This window comes from Kogia breviceps, chromosome 11 (genome assembly GCF_026419965.1).
Source record: "Kogia breviceps isolate mKogBre1 chromosome 11, mKogBre1 haplotype 1, whole genome shotgun sequence".
Taxonomy (NCBI): Eukaryota; Metazoa; Chordata; class Mammalia; order Artiodactyla; family Physeteridae; genus Kogia; species Kogia breviceps.
This window is the reverse complement of record NC_081320.1, coordinates 67,926,899-67,947,954: the sequence shown is the minus strand read 5'-3', so window position 1 is coordinate 67,947,954 and position 21,056 is coordinate 67,926,899. Positions and strand designations below refer to the sequence as shown.

Sequence of the window (21,056 nt, the reverse complement as noted above, 5' to 3'; positions counted from 1 at the left end):
GCAAGAAAATGTTTTTCTATTTTAAAATCTTATTCTCCAAAAAATTGCTATTTTTGGAGTATGTTCTATAATATACTTATATATCATATACTTACAGTAGTACAGCTCAATGATAATGGTATGTGATCAAAATGTTTAAGACGTGATTCTTGACTCACCTGGGGTGTTTAGTAAAACGCAGATTCCTGGGCCCCACGCCAGATCAGGTGAGTCAGAACCTTTGGGGTGGGTGGTGGGTTATCTGTTTATGCTACCAGAATGTGAGGCTCACCATTCTAGAACAAGCCCAATTAAAATGAAAGAATTATAATCTGTACTTTTGGGAAGTATTTCAGAGGTCTTTGTGACCAACCTCAGGATTAAAAGACTTTTGAAAAAGTTTTCCTTCTTTGCTTCCATCTCCTCAGTTAATCATACCCAATTCTCAACACAAAATGTTCCTCTCTTTTTCCTGCCACCCCTTCCTCCCAAATCACTGTTGCTTCAAAACACCTTTGATAATTGTGGATAGTGTTTAGATAATAATTTTCCAAGAAAAGTAACTGTAGGAAAAAAACTGCACCTCCTGGATGACTTCAATGGTTACAGATGACAGGATGTTGTTCAATGTCACATTTTCCAAGTCACTAATTGAGGATGTACTGAACATTCCAGAGATAGATAATTTAATTAGCAACTGAGTAAAAACACAAATGAGACACAATGCATTAAAAACCTGAACTCGGGCTTCCCTGGTGGCGCAGTGGTTGAGAGTCCGCCTGCCGATGCAGGGGACATGGGTTCGTGCCCCGGTCCGGGAGGATCCCACGTGCTGTGGAGCACCTGGGCCCGTGAGCCATGGCCGCAGAGCCTGCGTGTCCAGGGCCTGTGCTCCGCAACGGAAGAGGCCACAACAGTGAGAGGCCGACGTAACGCAAAAAAAATAAAAAATAAAAAAATAAATAAATAAAAAATAAAAAACCCTGAACTTAGGGCTTCCCTGGTGGCACAGTGGTTGAGAGTCCGCCTGATGATGCAGGGGATACGGGTTCGTGCCCCAGTCCGGGAAGATCCCACGTGCCGCGGAGTGGCTGGGCCCGTGAGCCATGGCCGCTGAGCCTGCGCGTCCAGAGCCTGCTGACCTTTGCCATTGAAAATAAAGCTATTGACTCATCAACAGGACAGGTGTACCTTCCAGAGCAGGTGACCTTGATCTTCTCCTTTCTAGGCCCTTTCTGATTAATTACTTAACTTTTGAAGGTAACTCCTTGGGGATAAGATAACAGAGTCAGTTAAATGACACAACACCAGGGAAGAAAACTTTATTCTCGTTCTGATTAACAAAGTATTTTACTCTAGGGAACTAGCCAGAGACAAAACCACTACCACCACTAACACCAACACCACTAAACAGATTACAAAACAAGAAAGGGAAAGAGAAAAGGCATATGGTTTTGAGTACCATATATTTTCTCCACTTCACTCTATCTCCTTCAATAACTAGAAGAAATCATTAATGTAATATTTATTATCATCTACTCATTATACAGAAGAAAAACTGAGGCTCAGAGATAGGAGGAAATTTTCCCACGAGCTTTCAAGTAAGATTCAAACCCTTGCCTAAGTTCAAAGCCCTTGGTGTCTTCATGTATCAGGCTGCTTCCACCATAAAAAGTATACAGATCGAGTTGCTGAACAAGAAACAATATGATTTTAAAAACTACTTTTCTATATATGAATAGAATACATGAGTTGTGAGGTTACATAAGGTAAAATAAAATATACTGCAATGTGCAGGGCTAATAAAAGTTACGTTTTTTGTAGGTTAAAAACACTCATAAAATTAGAAAACCATTTCATATAATTTTTGTGACTAGCTGAAGACAAGCAACTGCTACTATAATACATCATTAGAAAAATCCTAATGATAGTTGATATTTTTTTTTAAGTGTGAGGTTTAACAGATGAACTAATACTTACAAATCTTTCACTTGCATTGCTTGTGTAGGATTATCCTTCATCAACAGTAAATTTATAAGACTGGCATAAGTTTCAGTATTGAACACAATGTTTTGCTTTTTTGCTTTCAGGAAAATATTAAATGCATCTATGAAGGAAAGAAACAACAAAAAATGAGATGACATTATTCTGAAATGGCAAAAAAGGAGGGGGAAAAGCCCTAAAACAAAGCCCCAAACCCCCATATTTCTGCTTCTTTTAATATTCACTCACTATACCACTCTACAGACACACACACACTGACCAAAGAAGATGTTATCACTCTTCTAATCTTTAAAAAACAAAGTGACAGTTATGAAAACTACTAAATCCAAACAGATGGTACCAGAAAGGGCTTCGTTTCAAAATTATTTTTCATACTAGCTCTCTAAAGTCAATAAATTATTTTCATGCCAATAAAATCGAAAAAGAGCTCTTCTGAATTTGTTTATCAAAAGATGATCCCAGTTTCCAGTTTCAAAATAAATTGCAAAATGTGTGTTAAAGTCCAAATAAACCAGGGGTATAATTTAGATTGAGGGGAGCAAAAGATTCACTTAAAAGCGATCTTGAATCTGTAAGTGGGTGGTTCCTGCGGTTAAGACTCCAACACAACAGCATTACAGTGAGTATAGCCTGTAATGCTAAAATTAGGAGATCAAATTATTTGGCTACGACAGGACTTATACAAAAACATACAATTTTCAAATATACAGATATCTAACAAGTAAACTAAGCAACATTTGTTTGACTGATTAACAGTTTTATTTCACTTGTTCACAATAACTGTCAGTGAATGAAAAGATGTTACTAAAAGAGAAGTAACTATACTTTTCAGTCACTTACTTTTCTGAAATAAAATTGCCTGGCTATAAACATCCAACTGAAACTACAATCCACACTCTGGTGTGTATAAACAACTCACAATAAAGATGGGGCATAACTGAACTATCACATAAGACCTTTTATGGATATAAAGCTCCATGTAAAGAAATATAGAACACACAAATAGGAATGAACATGATATTAATGCTAAGAACATTCGGAGCTACTTTAGAGTTTCTAAACAAGCAGGAATTATGCTTGTGTTTACAAGTTAGGGGAGTTTGAATTAGCCCTTCAATTAAACTGAAGAGACAATATCAAAAACTTAGTTAACTTTCAAGCTAAATTCAGAGAAAACAAGAGAAAAAGGTTATGATCTTAATATTTGTATATTAACTAAGAAAAGATAGAATCTATCATTCAGTACATAATGCATATATTTTCCTTTTAATAGAGCTTAGAAGTTACGATGTACTGAAATTATTGGCTACATCCCAACAAGCATGTATAATAGTTCACTACTTTGCTGAATGAAAATACAGAGTAAGTACAATTTGAATATTTAAGGTAACAAAATAATCTAGAAAAGCTTACTAGTGGTTTTCTAAAACTGTAGTCTTGAATTCAATTTTCAAAGTATTCATATTTTGCCAAGCATTCAATTCTGAGATATACACAAAAGTAACTCAAACCTCTGCAGCATTAACAGAATGAAACCTACTAGATAAATGTAAATTGTATATTAAAACTAGAATAGGGGACTTCCCTGGTGGCACAGTGGTTAACAATCCACCTGCCAATGCAGGGGACATGGGTTTGAGCCCTGTTCCAGGAAGATCCCACATGCCACAGAGCAACTAAGCCTGTGCACCACTACTGAGCCTGCGCTCTAGAGCCCACGAGCCACAACTACTGCAGCCCACATGCCTAGAGCCCGTGCTCTGCAACAAGAGAAGCCACTGCAATGAGGAGCCTGTGCACCACAACAAAGAGTAGCCCCTGCTCGCGGCAAATAAAGCCAGTGCGCAGCAATGAAGACCCAACACAGCCAAAAATAAATAAATATATTTTTTTAATTAAAAAACTAGAATAGGGGTATATATTTACATTTATAATATATACTGCATTATATTTAGTTAGCTGGTTAAAATGTTTTTATTTAAATAAAAACAACAATTTAAAAAAGGCAATATATGGAGCTTTGGAATCTTTAAACAGGAAGTATACACTAACCTAACATTCATTTCAATCAAATCAAAATTCCATTAGAATATTTAAATAGTATTGATAACAATGAACTTTACATTTAGGTTTAAGAGATACATGGTGAAAGACTCAAGGATATATAGACTGAATATGCAACAAAGGAAAATGACTCAGAAAGAATAAAAAGTTACTTACTCTGCAGTATTAAGAAAGCGTAAGAGCTTAGCTTAATACCTCCTTCAGACACTTTATGTCAGTGTCACAAAATTTCTAGTTAAGAAATTAAAAGGTGCGGACTTCCCTGGTGGCACAGTGGTTAAGAATCTGCCTGCCAATGCAGGGGACAAGGGTTCGATCCCTGGTCCAGGAAGATCCCATATGCCATGGAGCAACTAAGCCCGTGTGCCACAACTACTGAGCCTGCACTCTAGAGCCAGTGAGCCACAACTGCTGAGCCCACGTGCCACAACTACTGAAGCTCATGCGCCTAGAGCCCATGCTCTGCAACAAGAGAAGCCACCACAATGAGAAGCCCACGTGCCACAACGAAGAGTAGCCCCTGCTTGCCACAACTAGAGAAAAGACAGTGCACACCAGTGAAGACCCAACGCAGCCAAAAATAAATAAATAAAATTTAAAATATTTAAAAAAAGAAATTAAAAGGTTCTATAAATTTCTAAATTGATGACTTTCTACTGAAGGGAGCTCAAAACTGTCAATACTGAAATGAAAAGAAAATCTGCTGCATAATGGTTAAATTATCATAAAGCATACTTGAAAATGTACACAAAAACTGGAGGAGTTAAAGGTAACTAGCATTTTATGGAGAAAAATTAACAAAAATGAAGGAAGAAAAGTAATATATGATCTACGGAGGGTACAACGAAGTCTAAATGAAAACATCTAGAATGTGATAGGCAAGCTTGTATCAGAGGGTTCAAGATGGTCAAAGAAATTTTAAAGTAGTCACAATAGAGGTAGGCATACCTTCAGGAAAGTTTACCACTGAAGAAAGGGAAAAAACGCAAGAAACAGGGCTCATATCTGGCCTTCAACCTCAAGACACTGCGTAACACACACTAGTATGATGGTTAACGCCCTAATCATTTTTTGCTTTCACGTAAAAATATGTAACAAATACACTAGCCAAAAAATTAATGATAATGTTATTTTCAAAGTGTAATTTTTGAAAAAATGTACTATTTTAGTTTTTATTATGAAAAATTTCAAATGTATAGAAAAATATAAAGAATAGTATAATAACCCCCTCCATATACCCATCACCTACACCTAATAATTAACATTTTGCCAGATTTAACCATTTTCTTTATGGCTTAAGTACTTTAAAATACATTACAGAAATCTTGATTTTTTTCCCATTTCTCAATACTTCATTATAGATTTCAAAATTTAAGGACATTTTCCTATAAATCATAATGCTGTTATCGTATGTAATAAAATGAGTGATTCCTTAATGACCCACTACTCAGTCGATATTTAAATTTTCCCAATTGTCCCAAAATGTCTTTGTTAACTTAAAAAATGAAAGAAAATAATTAATATATACAATTTAAGTTCCATTTCTATCCAAGATCACTATTAATTTATTGGGCTTAGATCCCATGTTGCTATCAGAAAGAAGACCCCACTGTACACGTTTACCTTTGTCTTTCTTCCTGTGGCAGGCATTCAATAGCTCATTCTGGAGACTAACTTCTACAGGTGAGGGTGATGAAGTCAGGGAATGTTTTTCATCCTCATACCACAACTTAAAAATAAAATTATTCAATTAAACAAAAAGTGGTAAACACAACAGTGACCTTTTCAGTGTAAAGCTGGGCTAATCTATAACCTAAAGCTATAGACAAACAACAAAATCTGTTATGCTTACAGTTAAAAACAAATTACCTCAGGTACGTCAAATGGAACCTCTTGGTTACTATTCCTAAGGATTTCCGCTAATAACCTTAATGTCTTTCCACGAGGAATAATATTTTCTTCTTGCATTTTATTCCAGACAGCATCAGCTCTTTGCCAGTCACCATTCACTTCTGTAAAAATAAGCAGAAATTAATGAACGTACTAAATAGAATTCATGACAATATTTAGAACTATTTTTATTTGATGTTGAAGGAAGTATTCCAAACATTGCCTTCAGGGAAAGGACCAGGGTGATTGTGGACCAAAGGTAAGAAGACTTCTTTCTGTATATCTTTTCGTATCTTTTGAATTTTAAACCATAGAAATTACTTACCTATTAAAAAACAACAGAAAAAAAAAACCCACACTTTATTAAGAACTTTGAAAATCATGTTGATACAAAGTTTACCTTCTTAAAGTAACTGAGAAATTGCCCACTGTTAAAATCAAAATCAGAAACAGGTAACAATTCACCTATGACCAGTAGACTTGGAAAGACGATGGGATACACATATACAGTACAGTACACAGCTGAAGGTCTAAAATGACTGAAAGTGTGCAAATGTATGTATGATTTTTGTCAAAAGTGACAAATCAACAAACCTTTTTCCCTTAGTTAAATAGGGAGAACTCTGTCTCTTCTGTCAACTTGAAGAATTTGTCAGCGTGTAATAGATTTCTCATAATGCCCTCAGACTAAGTAAGATCACAGGAAGTTTACTGGAAAGAAATAGGCAGCTTCCTTCATAATGAAATATCTAGTTCCTTCTATGTGGTAACCTAGTCTTCACAAAGAGCAAAGACTTAAGAATCAAGACTTTATTTTTAAACATTCTAACGGGTTTTAAAAACAGAAAAGATCAAGCCATTTCTGCCTGTGAAAAACTAGAGCAAAATATGAAAAATGTCTTATGACACTAAATTCAATACACCTATTAGGCACAAAGAAGTATTGTTTTAAATGTGGCCTTTTAAAAAAAAATTGCAGGCTTCCCTGGTGGCGCAGTGGTTGAGTTCGCCTGCTGATGCAGGGGACACGGGTTCATGCCCCGGTCTGAGAAGATCCCACATGCCGCGGAGCGGCTGGGCCCGTGAGCCATGGCCGCTGAGTCTGCGCGTCTGGAGCCTGTGCTCCGTGAAGGGAGAGGCCACAGAGGTGAGAGGCCCGCGTACTGGAGAAAAAAAAAAAATCCTAATATGAATAAGGAATATCTTAATGGTGTATGGTCGGCTCCAAGTAGAGGGTGTGTTTCAGGACACAAGTGTTCCAGAAAACATGAGTAAATCTGTTTCTCAAAAATACTAAAACACATGGAATTTTCCTACATTTCCCTCCCACCCTAAAACTGAAAAGCTAAGCTTTTTGATAACTGACTCCTGAAAGTAAAAAACTCAAAGAACAAAAACGAAACACATTTACATTCCATCAGATACCTGCAATAAAGAAAAAGATAACAAGTAGAGAATTTCCCAGGGGTCATACAAAGATTGCAGCCCAAACTTTCATAAGGAATATGCTGAAAGGTGGCCCAAACAGTAGAAATTAACCTAAAGTTCAGAGTGATTTTATACATACTTTGACAATAAAAATCAGCCTAATATAAAACCCTTATTAAATTTATAATCAATTTTCAAAGCAAGACTCTCATAAGCTAATTATGCTTTTCTGTCATTAAAATGTTCTCATGTAATGTAAAATTCGAGTAATTTTTCAAGTATGTTAATGTATAAAACTTTATAAAGGTTATCAAATACACTTTAGTTTATTTGATTAAATAAATTAAAAACAAAAACCCAAGCCCCCAAATCTTTAATTCTGTAGAAGGGGAAAGGGGAACCACTTTTGTTCTGTGCCAAACAGTACTATGGACTGTGGAGGACACAGGGAAGATTTCCAAGCACTGGGAACAGCCCTGCTAAGGTGTTTTTTAAAGAGATTAATTTTTAAGCTAACATAACTATTTCAGACAGTGAAGAGGTGAATGAGGTACAACTCTGCCTTCAGACTGAAAGAACTATGGGAAGGTAATTCTTTTTAAAAAAGCACAAACTATATGAAAAGCTTCTACTTTGGGAGGACAAGATATAACAGAGATACATCTGTTCAAATGGACTAGCAGCTAGTAACAAGAAAATTTTTTCAAAATACAGGTGAGGGGCTTCCCTGGTGGCACAGTGGTTGAGAGTCTGCCTGCCGATGCAGGGGACACAGGTTCGTGCCCCGGTCAGGGAAGATCCCACGTGCCGTGGAGCGGCTGGGCCCGTGAGCCATGGCCGCTGAGTGCACGCGTCTGGAGCTTGTGCTCTGCAGCGGGAGAGGCCACAACAGTGAGAGGCCCGCGTACCGCAAAAAACAAACAAACAAACAAAAAAACCACACAGTTGAGAACTAGACAGTGCATACAGCATAAAACAACTGAGATATACACACTTTTTTTTTTTTTTGAAAAAAAAAAATCTTGGAAATGTACCTGGATCACAGAATACATAACAAAAATTTGAGGCAATCAAACTAGTCAGTGCCAAAATCTGCAGCCGTGCTCTCATGAAGGCACGGAAGGGTCATGCCTTTCTTTCATAATATCCCTCTGGGGCTTAAAATTCCTTCAACCAAGACAACAACAATCATACTTGCTATTTGAAGAATCAAACAGCCACAAACCTGGGCTGTGACTAGGGAACGGACACTCCCTCAATAATTCCATCACTTTTCTGGAACTCACCATGTCTTCTTTAAGAACAAGAGCGCTGACTACTAAATGATTTGAGAACTCTTAAGCTATAAAACCAAAGATTTTTGACACTATCAGTGAATTTTACAGGAACAGACATAGTTATGGGGCTTCATTTATGGCTACCTGACCAGTGTGTAACAACAACTGGCTCTTCACATGGGGTTTCTATGGTATTTAAACTAAGAGATGAAGATTTCTAGAGATCAGGATTTTAATTATAAAAAATATAAATGATAAATTTTTACAGATTACTGACAGGATGGGGCAATTTCTAAATTCCCCATGTGTCAATCACCTGATAATGGTCTCTAAATATCATTCCCCTCTAAAATAAGGGGACTCCAGGTGTGGGACAGGAATTATGCCACGTAAGCCTAGATGGTCTTATTTGCTCTGAAAATAAGGACCTATCAAAGACTAATGGGGTTATGACCCAGCAATCCCACTACTGGGCATATACCCTGAGAAAACCATAATTCAAAGAGTCATGCACCACAATGTTCATTGCAGCACTATTTACAATAGCTAGGATATGGAAGCAACCTAAGTGTCCATCGACAGATGAATGGATAAAGAAGATGTGGCACATATATACAATGGAATATTACTCAGCCATAAAAAGAAATGAAATGGAGTTATTTGTAGTGAGGTGGATGGACCTAGAGTTGGTCATACAGAGTGAAGTAAGTCAGAAAGAACAAAACAAATACTGTATGCTAACACACATATATGGAATCTAAAAAAAAAAAAAAAGTCATGAAGAACCTAGGGGCAGGACAGGAATAAAGACGCAGACGTAGAGAATGGACTTGAGGACACGAGGAGGGGGAAGGGTAAGCTGGGATGAAGTGAGATAGTGGCACTGACATATGTACACTACCAAATGTAAAATAGCTAGTGGGAAGCAGCTGCATAACACAGGGAGATCAGCTCAGTGCTTTGTGACCACCTAGAGGGGTGGGAGGGAGGGGATATGGGGATATATGTATACGTATAGCTGATTCTCTTTGTTATACAGCTAACCCAACAATGTAAAGCAATTATACTCCAATAAAGTTGTTAAAAAACTTTTTTTAAAAAGGTATTTCAGGAAAAAAAAAACTAATGGGGTGTGTCAAATGACACAGGAGCTGATGCGATGGGGTTCCCAGTGGCCAAAGATGGAACAATTTGAGCACCCAAAAGAATAAGGGTTGCAACAAACTGAAACACAAATATACAAAAAAAAAATTAATAAACTCATTAAAAAAATTTTTAATGATCAACTTAGGAGGTTCCAGGGACACCAGCACTTGAAGTTGGTAATTAAAGGGAGAAAAAGCAGGGCTTCTCTGGTGGCGCAGTGGTTGAGAATCTGCCTGCCAATGCAGGTGACACGGGTTCGAGCCCTGGTCCAGGAAGATCCCACGTGCCGCCAAGCAACTAAGCCCGTGTGCCACAACTACTGAGCCTGCACTCTAGAGCACATGCGCCTAGAGTCCGTGCTCTGCAACAAGAGGAGCCACCGCAATGAGAAGCCCACACACTGCAACAAAGAGTAGCCCGCGCTCGCCACAACTAGAGAAAAGCCCATGCGCAGCAAAGACCCAACCCAGCCATTAATTAATTAATTAAGTACATATCTTTTCCTGTGAATTTATTTCATAATAATTTTTAAAAAGCCACAGAGTATGAAACATGTAGAGCATTAAACAATCAAAATAATTGGGGTATATGTAAAAAAATACATGGATAGAAATGTAGAGAGAATGAATTGGAAGGATGGACATTGACAAGTGAACTCTAAGGTGTGGACATACAATGACATTTCCAAATTTTGTTCTGTACACTACTGTACTGCTTGAATCTTCAGTAATTTAGAATATATTCATGTTGTATTTGTGTAATAATGGGGGGGAGGAGACCACACGGCGTAAAAAGAAATGTCAGTGGTCATAAGTACTTGAAGAAAACAGCACATAAATAACTTCTTAGGATAAATGCTCAGGTTTTAAATGTTGGGGTTTTAAAAACAGATTCAAAGAATTTTTGTTACAAAATTATGAATGTAAGGCAGCTTTAGTTTTGGCTAGAGTACTGTATGTATACAAAGAATAAACTATCTTTACTTTGTATATGTAAAGAAACTGAAGTGTTTCAAATATAAGAAAATGGTAAGAAGGTGAAAATACTGTCATTTAGAAATAAAATATTCCTTATAGTATTGTCATTTAGAAATAATAGTACATATGCAGGTGAGGGAGTTGTTTCATTCATGTAATGTTTAGGAACTAATTTTACAAGACTATCACAATGAAAGGTCAAAATGTATTAGAAAGGATAGAACTGAAGTTTGAATTATGGTAGATTCTTGTAACAGACCACCTATGAACATCATATTATATGGAGTAAGTAGAAAATGAAAGCAGGTTTAGGTCAGCTAGTATTTAAAGGAATGAAAAGAGTTACATTTGCTATTCCTTCATCTAGATTATAGTCATATGGATGCTGCTGTCATAAACCAAGGAGCAATGTATCTTTGTCTTGTGCATGTTTCTGTAGTATGTTGTAATTCACATCAAAATAAGTGTGTATACCTGTGTGAAAGGTACTGTTTTAAAATAAACAAGCAAAACTGCTTTTTAACAAATAAACCCAAATAATTAAATGAACTCCTTTCAAGGGTGAAAATTACATCATGAAAAAGAATGAGCTCATAAAAAATTCCAATAGGTGAAACAAATTGTTTTCTCAGAAATCCACAATCTAAAACATGGATTTTTTTCATGTGTTACAGGGCCACATTTCATATGACATTCCATACTGCATGTTCCTTTTCAAATAAATTGAGCCCACAGTGCTTTATTTAACATATTTAAGTAGTGGTCCAAGTCAGAGGGCAAAACGGAGGGGGCCATGTCACAGGAGGAGAAACCTTGCTTTTTCTTCAGAAAGGGAAGGATCAGGGCTATCACAACTACATTATTGATTTATAGCACTATAGAAGTTGGGAAGTAAACAAACTGGGTTAAAAAGTATACATCCCTATAATGATTCCTCCAGCTTCCAGTTCCATGAGAGGCCACCCTCATGTTACCTCAGCCTCAGAGGCTCCTCAGCTAAGGAGAGGAGAGCGCCTCAGCTAAGGAGAGGAGAGCGCCTCAGACTACTGGCTCAAATACAGAGCTGGAAGGGGGGTTGTCGATCAGAACAGATAGAGGGGATTAAAGAAAAGAAAAGGGTAATAAACCTCAGTTTATTTATAAGAGTTCCTGATTATCCCTAAAGGAAATTTTAAGATGAACTTCAAAGTTGTTTTTTCTTTTCTTTCTTTTTAAAAAAGCAACAGCAAAAGGTCATCTGCAGAGGAGAAAGAAGTCCGTAAGGCTGGCTGCCTCTCATCCTTCCCTGGACTACCGCTGTACCTCATGCATCCTTACAGCTGTTCTTTCACCCCCAAGGTATTGTCAGTGCTGGTTCAGGTCTAACTCTTCTGAAGAGCACTACCTTTCTATCTGCAGTGCCTACCTCAACAGCTAGCACAGTAAGGGCTTCAGAGTATTTCTGAATGAAAGTTTATATAGTCTTCTTATGGGGATGATTTTAAAGGCTGAGATTCATTTGGACATATAAGTGTAGTGTACATATATATATTTTTTAGTTTGCATAAAATTAGAATTTAAGCAAGAAACAGTTCTTCAAAAGTAAAAAAGCAGGGGAAGGAGGGAGAATCAGCACTCAAATACAGGTTATAATCCACTAATTAAGGACTAAATACCTAAAACCTAAGTTTTAAAATTCTATACATTCAACAACAACCTGAGCATTGTGTGCCAGAATCTGATCATATTCAAGCCAAAGTTTTAAGAATTACATTGTGGTATGTCAATGCAACCAACAAATGAAATGTAAATTTTACAGCAAGTCTCATTTTACATATACCATCAAGACGTAAGACAAAGCTTCCAACGATAATAAATACAAGTTCAAAAAGACAAATGAAATCACCTTATTCATTGCTGTCTATGTTTGGTGAAGGAAAACTTCCCAAAAGAAAAGGAGAAGAATAAATCTAGATCAAATATCTATGAAGAAAAGGAAGGAAGGGAAAGAAGGAAGAAAGGTCACTGATTATTCTAAGTGTTGTTCCTCTCCACCCAAATACCCTAAGAGACTGCACAGTTCTAGAGTACTGTTTGACAATAGAGATGGAAGGTTTCAGAAAAGTTAATCACTTTTAACCCTTAATATAAACACAAATTCAGCCTAGGGAAACAATTAAGGGTGTTAAAGATTAGATGCAAAGATGACTAATGCAGTGTTATTTTATAATATGGAAAACTGAAATCTATTCACTTGTCTAGCAGTAGGAGGCTGGCTGAGTAAATTCTAGTGTATCTGTTCAATGTAGCCATTTGTAGGTGATAAAATGTAGAAAAACATTTGTAATATAGAACTGAGTCAAAACTATAATACAATCACATTTTTAAAAGTAATTGTTCAGCAATGAGTTTGTACATCAATATGCATTTTTCTGGAAAAAGATTTATGTACATGAACATGTCAATGACTACTTATTTATAGAAGTGACTGATAAATCTACTAACGAAATTAAATTAAAAGAAAAAAAGAATAGTCTCTCCTCAAAAACTCCTATTAAATTCTGTGGCTCTGATGAAGATTTTTCTCACCTTCTCATTATTGCAGCAAGAATGTCAGAAATTATGAAGACTGTAGGGTGTCTAGTGATACAATATAACATTTTGGAGAAAATTCAATCTGGCCTCTCTACATGAGCCTCTGTTTAAGATTCCACATTTGACAACCCCTGGAGCTTCCTCATAGCCTGATATTCCTTTCTGGCCACTGCCTTCCATAGAATAAATGTCTCAAAATGAAAACACGAGGAATAGTCATATTACTTACTGTATAGTTTTAGCAGACTGTAGTATAGCTGGTCTCTATCACATTCAAATAGCTTCTGTGTCAGCTCCACTAATTTTTCTAGAGTTTCAACCTTAAAAATAAGATTAACAGATGGATCTAGATTGTGTAAAGGACATATTTTATAGTTGAATAATCCTTCAAATTAACTTTACCCAAAGGGCAGATTAACTTCACTTCAAAAGTTAAAGGACTGAGCACAACATCGTGAATGTACTTAATGCCACTAAACTGTACACTTAAAAACAGTTAAAATGATAAACTTGATGTTATATGTATTTTATCATAATTTTAAAAAAATTTTAAGTTAAAGGGCTAAAGGACTCTTTGGAGTCAATAACACACATGAATAACTATCTAGTTGAGGGACCCTCCACAAAGGAGCATTCTGTAGAATTCAAATATATTCAGGGTGGAGGACTCAGTGAGTATATCTATATTTGTTAATAGGAATATTCCTCTACCCAAACTTTAAACTCCTCTTTCCCTGTGGCTTTTTCTTGGCAGGATGTGAACAGATATCTGTGCTGGAGTAGAGGTAAAGTAGAAACTCCAATGGGCTCCCATCAAGTGACTCCTCTGGTCACTAACGACTGAAGCAGATTTAAATTGCCAAAGAAACATTAGCCTGCTCAAACCAACAAGTAGAATGAAGCAAGCTAAAATCTTCAGAGCCCAAGTTAAAATGTTTAGGGAGTCCACTGGACCTCAGAAACCAGAATTAAGCTATTGCTTATTTGGAAAACAACCAAGATAAGCAATGCTGCATCTCCTGAATTCCCCAAATGCTCACAGAACATGTAGGACACTTGCTTTCTACTCACAGTTTTAGGTGAGTGAGACCAGAAATTAAACACAAACCTGATTACTTGCAATACATCTATCACAAAACCACTGAAGTCTTGTAGGCCGAGCTCTAATGCCTGGAGTCTGTAAAATAAAATAATCATACAGCACACAACGTAAGACTTTAGCTAAATGTTAATTTTCCCTCAAACACAAATAATTTTCCTTCTAATGACCCTGCTTCCTCCCTGCCAAATGTATATACTAAAAGAAACCTATACCTTAATCCCACATTTATCAAAGACCTTTAGGATTAGAACAACCTGAACTTCACCAGTGTCTAGAAGATTCGGGTTATTTCAAAACGTTACTTTGTAGGTCAATTTTCATTCCGTAAATCTTTAATCATTAAAAATGGCTAAGCTTTCTGTAGCTCAAAAAGAAACCTTGAAATGATGGACTAAATCAACTCCAAAATATGTCAAATTAACACACACACACACACACACACACACACACACACACACACACACACACACACACACACTTCAGAGATCCCAACAGATTCACGAAGCAAAAACTATTAATATGTTATGTTGACTTATTAACAATTGTCACAATGATAAAACCAATGGCTTTTAAAAAAACATGCTTTGTAAAACTCAGTGATAAAAGTATTTTGGGGCTTCCCTGGTGGCGCAGTGGTTAAGAATCCACCTGCCAATGCAGAGGACACGGGCTCAAGCCCTGGTCCGGGAAGATCCCACATGCCACGGAGCAACTAAGCCCGTGCGCCACAACTACTGAGCCTGTGCTCTAGAGCCCGTGAGCCACAACTACTAAGCCCATGTGCCACAACTACTGAAGCCCGTGCGCCTAGAGCCCATGCTCTGCAACAATAGAAGCCACTGCAAAGAGAAGCCCACGCACCGAAACAAAGAGTAGCCCCTGCTCACCACAACTAGAGAAAGCCCATGCACAGCAACGAAGACCCAACACAGCCAAAAATAAATAAATAAAATAAATTTATAAATAAATAAATTAAAAATTATTCTGATTAGCACACGTTTGCCTAGTATCTAAAACTAAATGTTTAAAGAGCTAAGTACTAAAAACAAGTTAAGTACTTAAAATTAGTTCATAGTCTTAGTTTATTTCAGTAATTGAGATGTATGTTATAGCCTCAATTAGGAATTACTAAGGTTTAGTCAATAACTCTGGCTTCAAAACAATTACTTTACAATTCTGGATACTGAAATAAAAGACAAACCACTTCACGTATAATTCCAAGGATCTGTCACTCTACTTCCAGTATTTTCATCATCTGTAATAGGGCTTCCCTATTAAATACTACATTTCAATCCCAGCATTACGATAAGAAAACAACATACTCATTACCCTGGCTGCTCCAGTCCAGAGGATGTAGGTTTACTGTTTTCTCCACTCAGTTTTGTGGATGACACTAGGCAACCCTCAAATCTGATCTCTTATTTATAAGTCCTCATTACTTTTTATTTCTTAAAAATAGTATTGTAGGGGCTTCCCTGGTGGCGCAGTGGTTAAGAATCCGCCTGCTAATGCAGGGGACATGGGTTCAAGCCCTGGTCCGGGAAGACCCCACATGCCGTGGAGCAACTAAGTCCATGCACCACAACTTCTGAAGCTGCGCTCTAGAGCCCACAAGCCACAACTACTGAGCCCACATGCTATAACTACTGAAGCCCACGCACCTAGAGCCCATGCTCTGCAACGAGAAGCCACCACAATGAGAAGCCCGCGCACCACAACAAAGAATAGCCCCCATTCGCCACAAATGGAGAAAGCTCATGCACAGCAACGAAGACCCAATGCAGTCAAAATTAAATTAAATTAATACATTTTAAAAAAATAGTATTGTACAATGTTAAATTAAAAACTGACACAAGAACTAACATCTCAGAGCTTTGGTAGAATGACAGAAAAATTGGTACAGAAGAAGTTGTATAACTGTTCTCATTCTAACCGTGCAAGTACCCATATTTTGCGATACACGAAATAAATGTTGAATAAATTAACTGTTGATATATATTCTCAAACATCATTAATATTTACATTTGTACCCAATTTCTACTCAAGGATTTTCTCACATTATCTGTTTTGTTTCACATGCATTACATTGAAAATGAAGCCAACATAAAATGTATACAAAAAGCCCTTGAAAAAATACTAGATAATCCTCTTTAGAACATGGCAAAATGCAAGAGCTACATTCACTTATAACTTTCAATATTATGGGGCTCATCCAAATGTCAATCATCTGACTAGCACAACTTTTATGGCAAACTCTTCCTTTTTGTGGCTGATTAATCTGCCTGTCACTGGCAGGACAACTGACTTATACGGCAGATACTCCTATGCTTCATTTTGAAATTGAGAACTGTTTTCACAGATAAATCTCAATCATCAAAAGAACATCTAGGTCAGATTAACTAAATCTCCTAGGCTGCTGTAATAGTCTACATTTCTGGCTTATCTCTTAACATCTTATTGAATTTTAAACATTGCAAATTTAAAGTAAAAATGAAAAATGTAATAAAACATGGAGAACAGAATTCTAATTGGGATGCTAAATATAACTTATCCAAAACCTGTTACTGCTTAATTAAAACAATGAACTCAACTCTTAATTTTTCCTGTTTTTGTTACATACAATCTATTTAATAGACAGTGAGGATAAAGTAATTACTGTAATTTAAAAAAAAAAAACAAAAAAAGACTTCCCTGATGGCGCAGTGGTTAAGAATCCGCCTGCCAATGCAGGGGACACGGGTTTAATGCCTGATCCGGGAAGATGCCACATGCCACGGAGCAACTAAGCCCATGCGCCACAACTACTGAAGCCCATGTGCCCTAGAGCCCATGTGCCGCAACTCCTGAGCCCATGTGCCTAGAGCCTGTGCTCTGAAACAAGAGAAGCCACTGCAATGAGTAGCCTGCGTGCACTGCAATGAAGCGTAGCCCTCATTCACCACAGCTAGAGAAAGCCCGCACTCAGCAATGAAGACCCAATGCAGGCAAAAATAAAAACAAACAAACACCAAAACCAAAACACAGCATGTTTATTTCCACCTGGGTTACTGTGCTTCAAAACACTCTTTGTGAAGTTCCAATTCAGTACTACGTTCACTTGTATAAGAAAAAAAAGTAATCCAAAATAAAAAAATAATTTTCATTAATTTCATTATATTACATTGATGTAAATTTGCTGTTATCATAATAGGCTTCGATGTATACTAGTGAAAATAGGATCAAGTAATTATTACCTTTAAAGTGAAAACAGATGAAGATTCTTCTACTTCGAACTCAATCTTAAAGGCAATCATTTTAAATTTAACTGAAATAGTGATTTTTACCTGTTCTGAGTTTTCTTACCATTACTACTAGAAATGGAAAATGGAAAACAAACAACTACTCTGGTTTCATGTCCTTTGGCTGGAGTAGTAGGAGGAAAATCAAGTGCACGAGGTGTATGGGACAAACAAAAACAGCAAGAACGCAACTATTTATCCCCACAGCCAGGAGAGCAAGGAGAAAAAGGGGTATCATGGAAATTATTAAACCTTTCAATAACTGTCCTTTTCTGTAAAATCTCCAGAGACAGACTTAAGGACCGTGATCTGCTAAGGAGGAAAATATGTCTGAACAAGCCAAACTAACAGTCTAACTATCATTAACTAAATATGATCCAGGTGTTACAGAAAATACTAAGTAAACTAACTCATGGGAGGGGGGTATGACTTTGCATGAGAACTGACATCTCTTGAAATTCGAGGGCTGGAAGGGGAAACTAGCTCTAAAATCCCTTCTTTATATATAAGATCCATTCTGGCTTATTAAGGAAGGCAAATTAGGATAAAACCCTGAATTTGATCTATTAAAGAACAAAGGGAAGAGGAACAAAGGTTGGGAGATTGCTGTAATCCAAACTTTTGGTCCTAAAGGCAAAATCATAAAAAGAAGGGTTTTGCCCCCTGAGAAGACAGCAAATTTACTCTGTCTGAAGTGTGATGGAAGGGTAATAGCAGATAAGATGAGGGGGAAAAGTCAAGAAAGAGTAAGTTTGGAGAAACGATAAGTTGTTTTGGTGGTTCAGACACTAAGGATCGAGAAATCATGGAGGTTGTATTGAAATACATAAATATATCAAATAAACATGTCCTACACCTTATACTTACGAAATATATCGTATCTCAATTTTTAAAAAAGAGAGATCATGGAGGTAGATAGAAATGGTGTAAGGGAACCAACAGAAAATGTGAAATCAGGACGTGATTTCAAATTCCATGACTACTACTAACTAAATAAGCTCCACACTCACATCCTGAACTGAATGAAGTTTCATTGCCCTAATTACTTCTCAGAGTTGTTATGTGAGGCTCACATGAAGATGTACATGAAAATCATTTGAGAAGTATAAAAACGTTACCAATATTGGTTAACTTGTTATCTAGGTTTGAACCTCAAGGGATGAGGTTAGCAAAAGAAATGCTAAATAAGTTTAAAGCAGACTCTTACTCATCCTTGTGTTTGTATCCTGAGAACTTAGTGCCTGGCACATGGCAGGCAATCAGTAAGTGATTACTGAACTGCTCAAAGGGTTAAGAATAAAATTAAATGATATAATTCTTTATAGAAGCCTTTAATATGGTTATTTAACATTTCATGTCAGTATTTAACTTTCTGTACTTGTTTTTATCATCTCTCTCTGGACTTAATCTCCAGTCTTAATACACAAAATGAATGATCTAAACTGTTAATTTATTTAAATGACCTGCAACACTTCTTTCCTGGGAGGTGAATGAAGTACCTTAAAAGACACTTGGCCGAAAGAATGAAGTCATTTTTTTTTTAAAACAAAGAAATACCACCCTATTTTATCATAATTTCTAGCAAAAGAGCATGGGACTAGAACTCAGGAGGCCTGGGTTTTAGTCCAAATCTTTGCTACTATGAACCATAAAAGAGGTACCATCTACAAAAACATAACAAAATTTCTCAGGCCTTTGCACAGACAGTGCCCTCTAAGTGAAATGCTTTTGCTCCCACTCTTTATGTCGCTGGGTCCCAGTTCATCCTTTAGTTCTCATCCCAAACATCACTTCCTCAGAAAGATCTAGTCTGAAACAGATGCTTTCTACAGCACTTTCTGTTACAGCAATTATTTCATTTTATGGATTCATCTTTTTAAGGTCTATCTTTAGAACAAGACTGTAAGATGTGAGCCATAATTATTTATTGAAGGGCAGGAGGGAGAGAGGGAAGGAGGGGAAATTGGTCAAACTGGGAAGCCACTCAAATATTTTTTTTTTTTTTTTTTTTTTTTTTTTTTTTTTTTTTAAGCCACTCAAATATTATCAACCACCTTAGTTAAAGGACTTCATCCAGGAAGTTTTAGGTGACGAAATCTGCCAATGCCAACTTATAAGGGTTCACGATGGGAGACACTGTATCAGATCTAAGTTAGAGCTTAGTTTCTCTCAAGTCAGAGCTTAGATGATCGTATGCCTCTGTTAATTCACCATACCTTCTGCTAATTAAGGTCACTATCCTTCAATTATTAGATATCATTTGAGATGACTGAGTAAAGTGTCTTAAAATCCCTACAACCACTATCCTAATTCAGATCCTATTAATCTCACTGTCCCAAATCCCCTTTCATCTATCACACATTCTTCTGCTAGTATAAATTTCTTTCTAACACTGCTGAGAGTTCACTGTCTTCTGCATGAACTCAAGCCTGCTTATTCTGATATTGAAGGGTCTCTGGGAACAATCTACCCTTACAAAATACTTCCTATAAATCCTATACCCCAGGATGAAAGAACTATTTAAGAAATCAGAAAGAAATAAAACTGTCTTTGTTTGCAGATGACAAGATATTATATGCAGAAAATCCTAAAGACTCCATCAAAAAACTATTAGAACTAATCAACGGATTCAGTAAAGTTGCAGGATACAAAATCAACATATAGAAATCAGTTTCATTTCTATCCACGAACAACAGAATATCTGAAAAAAAAAATACCATCCACAAGATGATCAAAATGATTAAAAAAAAAACAAAACCTAGGAATAAATTTAACCAAGGTTGTGAAAGATCTGTACACTGAAAACTATAAGATTTTGATGAAAGAAATTGAAGACATAAATAAATGAAAAGATACCCCATGTTCATGGATCAGAAGAATTAATATTGTTAAAATGTCTATACTATCCAAAGCTATCTATAGAGTCAATGAAAACCCTATCAAAATTCTGAATGGCATTTTTCACAGAAATAGAAAAAAACAATCCTAAAATTTGTATGGAACCACAAAAGATCACAAATAGCCAAAACAGCCCTGAAAATGAACAAAGCTGGAGGCATCGCACTTCCTAAAGCTATACTACAAAGCTATAGTAATCAAACAGAACAGTACTAGCATAAAAACAGAAGCAAAGACCAATAGAACAGAATCAGAAATAAACCTTCACATACATAGTCAACTAATATTCGACAAGGGAGCCAAGAATACTCAACAGGAAAAGGATAGTCTCTTTAATAAATGGTATTGGGAAAACTAGAAAATCACATGTAGTAGAATAAAATTAAACCCCTATCTTTTACCACTTACAAAAATTAACTTGCAATGGATTAAAGACTTT

The 21,056-nt window shown here is 36.5% G+C and overlaps 1 protein-coding gene across 1 annotated transcript in view; it reads right to left on the bottom strand.

Annotated features, from left to right (window-relative positions):
- The window catches only part of LRPPRC (leucine rich pentatricopeptide repeat containing), a 108,398-nt gene that overhangs the window by 18,451 nt on the left and 68,891 nt on the right, over nucleotides 1–21,056 (bottom strand). Inside the window, exons 26-30 of the mRNA XM_059079400.2 lie at nucleotides 14,448–14,516; nucleotides 13,569–13,659; nucleotides 5,917–6,059; nucleotides 5,671–5,776; nucleotides 1,960–2,086 (exon numbers count right to left, since the gene is read on the bottom strand). Of these exons, the coding sequence (XP_058935383.1) occupies nucleotides 1,960–2,086; nucleotides 5,671–5,776; nucleotides 5,917–6,059; nucleotides 13,569–13,659; nucleotides 14,448–14,516 (536 nt within the window). The remainder of the gene's footprint in view (nucleotides 1–1,959; nucleotides 2,087–5,670; nucleotides 5,777–5,916; nucleotides 6,060–13,568; nucleotides 13,660–14,447; nucleotides 14,517–21,056) is intronic.